Raw genomic sequence first — 13,560 nt, 5'->3', positions numbered from 1 at the left:
AAAACTCGTGTCGATTACTGGCAGAAAAATCGTGTCGATTGAATCGCATATGACCTTCAGAATTTGTGTTTCGAAAAATTAATAAATGGGATAGGTTAGTTAAATCATAACCTGGAACAAGATAGTTACAATTCAATTTTTCGAATTTTCTAGTTTTATAATTCGATTTCGTGTTTCAATGTTACTTTTTTGTCTGCCGCATGTTCAAAGAAAGTCATTACCAACATAATACATTCAAAAAAATTTCCTTGAAGTTTGGAACTGTCGAAATGATCGAATACCGGAAATAATCATTTATCAAATATTTTTCGAGAGTTGCAAAATTTCTACGTTTTCAATGACTTTTTACTTTCATAACAGACATAAAAAAACTATATTGAAAAACAAAAATCGAATAATTGGACTGTATGTTTCATGTTCCAAGGTTATGATTTAATGATTTCGTATAATAAAAATTCGATAGGCATTAGATATAGTTAAATGTTTCTGTTAGATGCTACCGGACTAAATATACAAAATAGCCCGAACAAAATATAAAATAAAAATCGTATTGTTATCGAAACACGCGACCACAATGTGATGTTATAAATTCAATAATTATTATGAGATAGTTAAAATAAATAAAATGATAAAACAATTTTTATATTATTTATCATTAAGCATGAAATTAATGTTAAAACGCGTGGCCTTTCAAATAATAATACATCACTTCTAAATATTTTAAAAACTACATAAATTTTTTTCATTTTCAGACAAAAATCACTTACTGTTACATGAAACAAAAACATATTGCACATTTCGAGTTGACATTAAAAAACACACGTAAATTTACAGTTTTTTAAAACACTCAAATTTTTCTTCTTAAGTAAAAATGATTTGACACTTTGCAAAAAATTTTATTGTAAAAAAAAAAAGATATGTTATTTAGTTAAAACTGCGCATACGAAATAATAAAAACACCAAGGATTACGCAAGTAAATATGAAGTTGAAATAACAAAACTTTTGCATCTTCATTGTACAGTTGTTCACAATAAAATTGTACCAAACAGAATCGTAAACTGCTTTTTTACTTGTGTAAATTAATCAAATATTTGATGGATTGAATAATTTTGGTGGCTTCATAATTATTATTTGAAAGACATTTACTAACGAGTGGGGTATATTAGATAGAGTGGAATTGAATTCTTTAAATTATTAACCGAACCACGTGTTCTGTATACTACAAATCAGAGGGTGTTATTCAAATAATTTTTTATTCGAATAAACAATAATTCTAGCCCAACAAAATTAATTCAAAAATCATAGTAATAAAAAAAAGTGTTGCGTCTTTTTTTTCAACTTTCTAGCTTCCAAATACGCTGAGATATAGACCACAAGCCCAAGCTGAAATTTTTCGCATGAAATGACCCATCAGGAATCATATTTAAAAAGATGCTCCTATATGTAAAAGTAAGTTTAAGCACCATGAATGTCACACTTCTTGGTATTTCACGCCTGCACCAGCAAATATGTATGGCATTGATGGATAGTAACTTTGCATAGATATTCGAAGCGAATTACAGAAATGCCGTACAGAAATGGAAAATGTATCAAATTTTTAACTCGGTACCAGAAGTTAAAAAAACTATTCTATCTCTATTTCCCATCAATTTCGAGGGCCTTCGTGTTTATTTTTTTACGGTATTAATATTATTCGTCTCAAATACGAGTTAGTATTAATCAACGCCGAATATATTTGCTGGTGCAGGGGTGAGATATCAAAGGGTGCGACATCCATATTCACATCTGTACTCAAATGAACCCCGCAAAGCTGACGGCATGCTTAAACTTATTTTTACATATAGGATTTTACCCAAAAATTTTCACCATGGGCTTGTGGTCTAATATGCAAATTTTAAATGGTGTGTATATTTTGATCATTCAATGAAATAAAAAAGTATTCTTCCTGTAAACCGTTAGAGCTAGAACTTAAATGTAAAAGTTATTCCTTAATTAACAAATTTATTTGAAATATATTATTTTTCATAAGCATTGCTATTTACCCGTGAGGGCGCAAATTAAGATAAAATATAGATAATTTTTTCTATATTGCAAATGATTTCACAAATCGGCTGCAAATGATTTTTAAACAAAAAAAAAAAAAAAAAAAAAATGAAGCAGTACCAAACCATTGACAAATAGAATGAATCTTTTTTAAAAGTCTAAATTCGTAGCACAAATTATTTGTTGAAAATTTTAGTTCGTAATTTTATTGCCAAGCATTGTAGATGTTTCGAAATTATAATACGTATTTAGTTGGAAAATTTAAAAATAAATTTTTATAAATACAAATTCATTGTTTACTTCCAAGTCCTTAATACATTGATGTTTGCAATCCTAGTCTGTTGTTTCTCTAAACAGGATGAGTAAGATTAGTGTTTAATCGTTAGGCTCGTGATATTTATCTTTATTATTTCAGGCCCGTAGCCACGTATGGGCATGTAAGAACGACGATCGTACTATTGGCTTGTTAGCACGTACAGTTCAAGAAAAAACTAATGTTTAGCAAATATTAAGCATTGATGTGTGACCGAAGTGCATGAAAAGTATAAAAATTACAATTTAGTGTTTATTGTTTAAAAAGTCGCAAAAGTGAGAGGTCATGTTGACATTGAGGAAGTGGATATGCGCGGTGATTTAAAATTCTAAGTTTTAAAATATCAAAAAATCACTGAAAATTTCCTCTTACACATATCATTCTTTATAGATCGGCACTAAGACTTTATTAAACAGAGCGAAATTTTGTGTTATAAATTTCCGAAACTTTTTGTCATCCTGTAATGAATGTTGCTAAGTTTTGCAAAGAAACCTTCATTTTTTCTTCTTTTAAATAAGGTATGGCCTTCAGCATTACTCCCAAACATCATTTTTTCCAACAGAATTTCTTCAAGCATTAATAGGCGTAATAGAATATAACGACTACTCATTTTAAAAACATTTTAAAGGGACGCATACAATTGAAGCTCTAGAAGCAACAGTCAAGTACGCGTTAGCAGTACATGTCATACGCTATAGCGACAGACGTTGGTGTCCCTTCTAAGGCGGGTGGTATCGTCCTCCGGCTCACTACGTACACGTAACTGCAATTTTGACTAGTTAATAAATTCATATAAAAAAGTCGACTTTCGAAAAGCAGTTTATTCGCTTTAATATAGACTGGTAAATAAACGTAAAAAAAATTCTGTACCTGTTTCGATAACTTCAGATAATCTAACATGATCATCATCATTAATGGCCCATGTTTTTTTATGGCGATCTGGTAAAATTTTATGATTAGCACGACTGTTACTTCCACCTGACACATTAACACTTCTACGTTTTGCGTTTGATTCTTTACGATCTGACATTTTGTACCCGTTTTATGCGATTGCTGTTAGTTGATGTTACGATATAAATGAGATCGATTTAAAAAAGTTTTAAATATATATTAATTGTTGATGTTAATAAAAATATATGCATTATTGTTTTCTATAAAAAAAATCTGTTTATCTTTTAATGTAAAAATATACTTTTTGTGACATTTTAACTCATATGTCAGGTGGATAAAATTTTGACAGGGAACTGTAAAAATTTGATGTATTTTCTATAAAACGTCACTTACTTTGATTTTTTTGAATTAAAATATGGAGTTTGAATGATTTTGTAAGCTTATTTATGAATATTTCACGGTGTTATAATATTAAATGACAGTGTCAAAAGAATAAAGAGAAGAAGAAATAAAAGGTACCTACAGTAGAATCTTGATAATCCCAACATCCGAAACGTCCAGTGATTTGAACACATTTCTTCCGCTCTGCCTAAAACTGTTTCTTACGCTTGTGATAGTACAATCACATAAAAATGATATCATGTGTGTACGTACATACATGCATTTGGTATTCTACACAATTCCAGTAATCCGAACACTCGATTTATATTGAGTCTCAAAATTAAAATAAATATTTATACAATTAATACCTATATTAATTGTGCCGACACAAGTGTGGATCCAGAAAATTTTTTTGTACAACTTTTCATGAGCATTTTTTGAGTCATTAATAATTTTATAATTAAATTGTCATTATTAAGGTAGTACGAGCGCCAAGGCAAGTTTAGACTTGTGGTTTAAATTATTTGTACCTTATTTTCAACTTTGATGATGAATTTTGATATAACTTCATGAAGACGAAAAATAAGAATAACATTTTTATCTGCCTTGGCTTTCGAAATACCAAAAGCTAAATAAATAAACAAAATTGTCTCCACTACCGTGCTCATACATCCTTAATTAGTCGGGTATAACGATTTTTTTTTGTTTTCGATAATTTATTAAGGTTTTATCTTTAATTTAGTTTTTTTTTTTTTTTTTAATTTCCACCGACTAGTTGTGAAGAAATCTATGAAAACATATCATCCATCTACCGTTTTACCATAATCGATGTTAAATATGCCTACTTTTGAAGTCTTTTATTTATTTAAATAATCAGGCAAGCTCCCCTAAAATTTTCAGAATTGATTTAGTTCATATAAAAAAATCAAATCTTTTATCCAAAATTGTCCTGGCAGTCGTACATCCTTAACTAATTTTTATTTATTTCGTTGCTTAATGACACTGAATCTGTTTTGTTTACTTCACGAAAATCTGATGATTTTACGATTAGACGATTAAATTTCGAGGCGTACGATTTTTATATTTTTTGAGTCAAAGTTTCCCTAAAAAAGTGATTTTCATTCAAATCGAATTAATTCTGAATTTTTGCAACATTCTTATTAAATATTAATGTTTTATGAAATATTGGCAAAACACGAAATATCTTTTATCATCTTTATTTGTTTATAACTTTTGCAATTTTTTATGTTCTGAAAAACGCTTCTGGCATATTTTCCAGACATTATTCCGAATCCAACGAGCTATCACAAATATATTTACGATCATTATTTATATATTTCACCAACTTGAACTTGTCGACTAGACTAATACATAACTTCGTTTATTAAACTCCAATATGCATTTACATCCCACTGGGAATTGATAAAAAAAATTCGTCATAATCATTACATAACCAAATTTAATTTTCAATCAACGAAAATCTAAAATCTCCTTTGAAATAAAATACTAATTTAAATATTTATATTTTAATTTTATAATAAATATTTAAAAAGAATTTTGAAAAATATATCAATTTTGTAATAAGAAACATTTTTCAAGTATAAATTAAATATTTAAAATAACTTTATTAATATCGTATCAATTTATTTTAGGTGGAGAAAATTCAATTAAATTTTGATATGTGTATATTCTCAATTTCATGCATATTTGCTTTTAATGCAATTAAGAATGTGGTGTTGTATGTGTAGTTAGCAAGTACTTCCTAATTACCCTGAGCATTTACTTATAGGTATAAATTTTCTACATGAACTATCATCTATACTGATCAAAAAAGTTGAACTGATTTTAATATCATTCTGATCAATGTATGGATACTACTGACATTGCTACCATAAGCAAGTCAAAATATAGCATTTTCAATTTTTTTTTTATAAATATTGCTAGAATGATTACCTGGGCTAGCAAGGATTAAATGCAAAAAATTTAGACGTATAGAAGTCTATTGTACGATGTCGTTTTGATCTCAACATGCGCTTTCAATTAAAATATTGATAGAAAACGTCACTTAAGGGCCAAACATTAATTATGTATGCACGATTTCAACAATTTTTGATTCCTTCTTCCCCCAAGTAAGCATTAAGCATACATAAGATTTCTCTAACTCCCCTCCTTCTTCTTACGTAACATTCAATATCTTTTTACCGAATAATGAAACGCTGTTAGAAAAGTATCATTTACACTAAAACTCACAGTTTGACGTAAATTGCAGATTTTTATTTTTTAGTAGATAATTTAGATTATTATACTAAATTACAAAATCTTTCTTCGTAAAAATGGGTTTTACATCCCTCTCCCCTCACATAGGCGCATGTATAGTATTTTAACCCTGCCCCAAATGCTTACGTAATTAATGAAGAGTCCTTTTAGCAACCGGAAGTTGAGGATTAGTGGACAAAAGAAGAACTGATTTGATGTTTACAAAGAAGTTACGCTCTGTATGTGCTACTTGCGTAATGCAAAACGTTAAACTCAGAAGGAAACTTGTGTTTCTTTTCATCAACCTAACAATTTTACGTTTTCAAGATATAAGAAGTGTTTTTGTACCCAGAGGCAAGCCTAATTCAGACCTTACTTTAAAAGTTTTAATTAGGAAAAACGAACCATAGCATGGCGCAAGGATTTCAATATAGGCCGTCGCTAGGAAACTCGATATTGAAGTCCAACTTGGACATATCTTTGGAATTTCAGATTCGTGTCTTACGCTGATAACCAAAGACTTATCAAAAGGCATGACGATTTCGACTGCTATCAGGAGCACTCTATCAAAACTAAGTATTTTTTTTTACATATATATTATATATATATAAATATGTATCAAATAATTGTCATGCTATAGTTAATCTGTGCCTTTAGTTTTTTCTAGGATTTCTTCTAGGAATTTTCCGTAAAACCATTAAATATTAACTCTAATAAATGTGATACCGTGGTATAAAGGACAGCATGTGAGATTCGGTTTCCGAAGGGCACCAGTTCGAATCCCATCATCACCATTATCAAAATTAATTAATAACTGAGATCAATTAGACATTGTAATTAGTAGTAGAAGAATCAATAGAAATGCAACGAGAAGTGTGGATATACTTTATTTTTTTAATTGTTTCGGCAATAATTAGGAAATGCAAATGTGGATACACGGGCGATTAAGAGGCGGTATGTCAGCATTGAGCTTTTTCTTTTTTCGAACGGTTCTAAGTTTACGGATGTTTCAAAATACTACCGGCGTTTACAAATCCACTTCTTTATCTTTAAAATGAGTGTAAAAGGATCAAGTGCGCAAGTGTAAAATAACATACCTTTTAAAAAGTGCATGCTTGAATAATTTAAAATTTTAGCACTGTTGGCATCAATGCAAGTTTATCGTACGACTCAATGATTTCTATGGTGGCATAACGCTGCTTTTTTCAAATCTAGCATGGAATGGAAATTACAGTGACAGCGCAGGTCATCAGAACATGATCGGATAAAAAATTTCATCCATGCGTTATATTATTTGTTACAGACAAATTTTTTCCTTCTGTTATTTACGAATCATCATACCATACTTTTTCAATGGGTCAACTACCCGCTTTACAGCTGCGCAAGAAGCATATTACGTCGATATAGCGGCTCTTTAGTCCCGTCGTATATGTATGCCTGGATGATTTTCGTGAATGCCAGAAGAAAAATGTATTTACAAAAAGTCAAATTGTAGCAAATAAATTTTGAGTCAGTGTCTCGAAATCCATAAATTGAACTTGAAACAAACGTATATAAAAATATGAACTTACGGAATATTTTACGAAGTTTTTTACATATTTGTGTAAACAATTTATCATGTCTGTTTTTATTAAATTTACTACACATATTATTATTATTTAATTGCAAATCAGATTTAGTTATTTCACTAAACTTAAATTTTTCATTATTGTTATCTGTTGCCGTTACAACTACACTTTTTGGTCGTTTTAATTGTTTTTTATTATGAATACATGAACAGTTTTTATCACAATTACAGCCTGATGTAGCTTCACTTTTATTGAATACACAATCACGTGATTGACGACGCCATTTTATATTATCACAGTCACTTCCAAATGGTTTTGATTGTGTTGGTCCTGTTGCTCCAGTTGTAGCATTACAGCCTTTTGGTGCCATTTTTATTTATTATTTTTTTTCACGATTGTTTTTTTACATTAATTCATCACTTGCAGAATTTGATAAATAATTTTTATTACTAAATAAAATAATTTTCAAATTATTACTTATGTAAAATTATAATTGTTGAAGATATGATAAAAATAGAATTCGTCATAATTTTACAATAAAAATATGTTTTAATGTTTAATTTTGTTATCATTATTATCATAGAAATTGGCTCATACGTAAGGTCTTAGATATCAACCTGTATTGGTGTTTATATTAATGTCGATGCTATTTATTTTTAATACATTTACACATCTATCACTGGAATAATTACGATTCAGTAATGTGTTTATAGTCCAATGAAATTGGAAAATTATACAAAAAGGTAATGAATTTTTGAATAATTTTTATACTTTAATATATTTCAACATTTTATTAAAGACTGAACCTAAAAATAATTCTACTTTCAATGTTTTATACTTAAAGCAGCAGTTTTCTCACTCGCTTTGCTGGACAATTCAACTTTAGATTGTAAACAAAAACTACAGTCTACTCCTCATTTGATTTAAAAATGTAATATTCTTATAATTATTTTAATGTAATATGAGTTCAAAATTTCATTTCAAACTTTCATTTTCTATGATAAAATCACATTTCATGTAAATTAATGGTAAAATAGGTCTAATTTTAAAATACTGCCATTTTTGCGTTTTTATACCATGTATATATGTAATATATATAAAGGTATACTAAGTTTAGTCCCAAGTTTGTTACGCTTAAAAATATTGATGTTACGAAAAAAATTTTGGTATAGGTGTTCATAAAATCACCTAATTAGCCCATTTCCGGCTGTCCGTCTATCAACACGATAACTCAAAAACGAAAAAACATTTTTAGCTGAAATTTTTAGTGTGCTTAATACCTTATAAAAAATTAACAACTTTTGTTTGAAACATTTTTTCGTAAACATCACTGTTTACCTGTGAGAGCGCAAATTGTATAGTATATATTATATGGGAATATCATTTAAGTATGTGTGACATGTATGTATGTGTAAAGTGACAGTGTAATCAACATTGTCTATACATGGTGTTTCAACAATTAACTCAGTCAATTGTTTGTTTTCCCAGCTATTCTTATTGACGTGAAAGAAAATGCACCACCCTTTATATAAACCTAAATGTTACCGTAAAACTAAGTTCGCGACCTAAAAGCTAGTGTGAAAGTATTAATATATGAATAGAATGAATGATATGATTGAAATTTTAGAGTGTTGTAGTAGGTTCGTCCGATAAAAACCGTCTGTTTGTCCGTCACTGTAATCGGAATACACGGCTATTGGGAGTCGTTTTGCATAGGATAATAAAAAAGTATTTGAAAATGAATGTAATCATGTCCAAACAATGATTAGCTTCCTCAAAAAAAATTTACTTTATCTAAATTCCAAAGAATCATCAATAATCAATTAAGCAAAATGTACCATCCTCTCTAAATATCTGTTTCTTGCTCTTGATTACTCCCACTTTTGTTCTCAAATTCAAAGCAGAATCTTAATTTACAAATCGGTTCAGTAGTTTTTAGTTTATCTAATGGATAAACATGCAAAATTTATGCTGCTGACTTTACGGGTCCAGAACTTAGAAAGCGCAGCTTTTTCAATAACGCCTTTGTTTTTGGTTTGCCAATATTTTGAACTATCTAAGAACTACGATCACCCAAATTTTTGACTTGTTACAAAATTTTCCAAAATAATGTGTACTTTGTTTATCCGCATAAATAAATTGCACGAAATTTACATGTGATAAAACTACCTTGAAGGATGTTCAATTCACGTGCGTAAGACGAATATATAATCTGTACATAAACGTATTATTTATATTCTTTTGAACATCAATTGTTTTGGCGAATAAAAAATGAGGCTTAGGTAAATTGTCTTTAAAAATGAATAGATAAGATACAAATAACATTTATACTGTATATTTATCGGTTTTTTTTTAAATACTAAATACTTTGTTAAAAATGATGTATGTTTTGTCCTTGACACATTGATTTTAAATTTGTGTTGAAAAAAAAATGTGTTGATGATATATGCTCATTTCAAATTTGAACGTGTATGATTGATTTAAATAAGTCACTCATCCTACACAAATACAGATTCAATTTATATGAATTTCGGCTTGAATGCAATTTTAACATAATTCGAAAGTTTGATTTTAATCGAAACATTATATTTGATATTTATATTTGATAAAAATATATTTGATAACATTTATATTTGATAAAAAACAAAAACATCATTTTATAAAAAGCAATTTTGATTAACCCCGCTTTTTTTAAATCCAGGAACTTTAATTTTTAAAAAGCTCCGCGAATCGATCAGCTCTTCTGATCATATCCAATGATCAACTGTTACCCTCCCCAGCCCCCTCAATGTAAATGGTTTAAAAAATAAGTAAATTAAGATCAATAAAATATTTAAAAAAATTCATATATTATTTTTTTAGGCCCAGTGTGATATATTTGTGACGTAGTAAATGTTAAAATACAAAAGCCTTTAAAAAAATAAAATTTCACATTGCTGTTAATTGATTTCTTAGACATAGACTTACTATTACTACCATAGAATATTACACATAGAGAAGACGAGGGATTTGCTAGCCTGTAAAAGGATGCGATATGATGAATGAGAGAGAAGACTGTCAGTGAGTTCCCCTGTGTCCTTGTCATAATCATATGTACATATATACTTTTTATATGTATTAGGTATAAGTATATGTATTAGACAAAGACACAGAGGAATTTACTGGCAATCTTCTTTCTCGCTTCGAATATCGCATTCACTTACAGGCTAGCGTTCTCTATCTTCATATCTCTATGATTACTACTATCTATTTTTTATACCATGTATATATGAAATATATCAAGGTATACTAAGTTTAGTCCCAACTTTGTAACGCTTAAAAATATTGATACTACAAACAAAATTTTTGTCTAGATGTTTATAAAATCCATTTCCGATTGTCCGCTGACATATCAAGCTGAAATTATTATAGCGTGGTTAGGGCGTAAAAAGTGGAGCCGAGTTCGTAAATAAGCAAGTCAATTGGATCTTGTAAACCGTTAGAGATAGAACAAAAGTTTAAATGTAAAAAAAATATTCCTTATACACTCTTACTACTTTGTGTAAGAGTGCATAAATTTTATATTTATTACAAAATAATTAGTTAAATTTTAAAGCTCGAATATGTGACAGTTAAAATATAAATTTTTTTAATTTTAAAAAGAGTTTGCCCAAATTTTGGATTAAAAAAATGATGTTAATCGTATAAAAATTCTTAACATATCGATGCAGATACAAAAAACCGGAGACGTTTCAGACACCAAAGTTAAATGAATGGGTTTTCAATTAATCGTAGACTAAGAACTGATTAAATGTTTTATTCATTTTCGTGTTCCTTCGCTTCTTTCAAACAGAATTAATAACACTACTTAATAAAATTTATTATTATTTCTTTTTGTTTTTGTTTACTTTAATCATGTATACGATATTTATTTACAGCATGGTCTCTCGATTATAATTGATGAATTTTAAAATGATACATATATTAAATTTGAAACTGATGTAAACATAATTGATCATAAAATACCATTTATTTATTTATTTAATAAATTTGAGTACAACTAATAATTAATAACTAAAATATTTACATAAATTTGTAAAGAATATAGCAATAAGTGATAATTATCACAAAAAATTAATATGTTAATTTATTTGTTGTCAATCACATGATATGATACAGAATTTCAATAATACAAAAAAAAATTTCCTGACGTCAATATTTAAGTAAAACAACACATTTTTACAATTAGAAATAAAATTTATTTAAGATATAGTAACAAAATACTAAATTTATAATTAGCCTTAATGGGAAAAACCGTTGAAAAAGTAATTACGGACTGCAGAAAAAATATACTTACAGTTTTTAAATCGTGTAAAAACACAGTGCTAATATAGAGAATCAAATTTTAAAAAGAAAGTTTTTTACCGTTTTTTGGATCCAATATGTAAGCTTTTAGATAACGAGATAAAGCTTCTTTAATCGACTTTAATTTTATTTTTATCATAACCAAAGTTATACAGTGTGTTGCCGGCTATGTGGTTGAGCGGTCTAAGGCGTTAGTCTTTGACCGTTTGGCTACTGACAGGGAGGTTCTTATTTTCACAATTTTTAATGCATTAAGTTTAATTAATTAGTGTTTTTCAATAATTTTAACAGCGTCCTTTATCGCCAAAATTTTTTAATGGAAGAGCAGGCATCGTTTTTATTGTCCCTACCATGACTACGCACACAACGAATACTTATACGATAGTTAATTTAAGGACCTCCGTCCTATGTTTTTAGTTATTGATGATTGGAACTTCAATAAAATTATTCATTCACTCGTATGTTTTATTGATTAATTACAATTCTAATATACAATAATTAAAAAATAATTAACACATATCATAAAAATATGTAATTTATTTATATATGTTCATTTTTACAGGTGTAATTAATGAATCGTATCTTTTTTTTTTAAAAGTTGTTTTAAAAACATGTGGCTGACATCTCTTTAAAATTTCTGTTTCAAAATAAATTTAGGAATTTATTGTTTCAATAACAGTGTATCACCTTGACCTAAAATCAAAACTTTGTTTTAATGAGAATATTATTTTTACATATGCGGGAGACTAAGCCGTATAATTAAAATTGTTTCGAATTTTTATTCTAATTGAGTTCGACATTAGTATCTGTTCTTAATTTGTCAAATTAAAAACAAAAAGCCTCCAAAGTGAATCACGACAAAAAATACCAATAGACGAATTTCGATTATGTTTTTGTTTAAACAACATAAATAAACTAGTGTTGGAAAACAGCAATCGAAAAGTTGATTTTTCAGTTTTAACAATTGATATTTTTTATTCAATTATTCGATAAAAAAAAGTTTCTAACAAAATATAATAATAGGGTATTTTTTTGAGTTAAAAATTTCTCTATTTTTGAACGGTTTTGAAATCAAGCTGCCATTTACATTTTTGAAATCCTACAAGAACAAAGAGCCGAGATATTGATAATACACTTATCAAAGTGGCCGTTATAAAGTCAAATAAGATAATGCATTCATTGTAAGCAAAGTTTAAGCTAAGCACTATAGTTTTAAAATGTATTGTATTCTATAAAATTGTTAACTTGCAATGACAAGTGAAATTTACAAAATTTAAAAAACCCCCCATACATTTTTTGGGTACGGAGTCATCAATTCGCACTTGAAATGAATCTAAGAACACTATCCTAAATAACCTTTTCCTTAAAGCCTGCTCCAAATAATTTTGAGGATCACTGCCTATTTTTTAGTTGCTCCGGGTACGGAATCCTAAAATCGCGCTTGAAACATAGCTAAGAACACTACCCATTGAATAACCTCTCAAACGAAACAACAACAAAAACACAGACAGCCAGACACACACATAGCGGTCAAATTGATAAAACTTTTTTTTTTGATTCGATCAGGGTTAAAAAATAAATAATTTTGAATTTGAATAATAAAACCTATAGAACAGAGGTGGAGAAAGCTTCTACCAAAAACTGAAAGTCAGTCTACCAGATGCCAGAGAAAAATTGATTTTATTAATCCTAAAAAAAGGATGTTATAAGTTTGTCCGCTATGTGTGTGTGTGTCTGTCTGTCTGTGGCATCGTAGCCCTTAA

At 28.5% G+C, this 13,560-nt stretch overlaps 1 protein-coding gene across 13 annotated transcripts in view; it reads right to left on the bottom strand.

Annotated features, from left to right (window-relative positions):
* The window catches only part of LOC123293984 (glycogen synthase kinase-3 beta-like), a 105,618-nt gene that overhangs the window by 30,066 nt on the left and 61,992 nt on the right, over positions 1–13,560 (bottom strand). For 2 of the 13 annotated variants that reach the window (XM_044875012.1, XM_044875013.1), the window contains exon 1: positions 7,457–7,865. The exons of 4 other annotated variants lie outside the window; for them this stretch is intronic. In XM_044875012.1, coding sequence (XP_044730947.1) covers positions 7,457–7,823 — 367 coding nt within the window. In that variant the 5' untranslated portion in view covers positions 7,824–7,865. Of the gene's footprint in view, positions 1–7,456; positions 7,867–13,560 lie in introns of those variants that run through there. 7 more of the 13 variants (XM_044875014.1, XM_044875015.1, XM_044875016.1 and 4 more) reach the window with 5 other exon arrangements.

Source organism: Chrysoperla carnea, chromosome 2, assembly GCF_905475395.1.
Source record: "Chrysoperla carnea chromosome 2, inChrCarn1.1, whole genome shotgun sequence".
NCBI lineage: Eukaryota > Metazoa > Arthropoda > Insecta > Neuroptera > Chrysopidae > Chrysoperla > Chrysoperla carnea.
The sequence above is the reverse complement of the archived record's forward strand: the minus strand, read 5'-3'. Positions and strand labels throughout refer to the sequence as shown.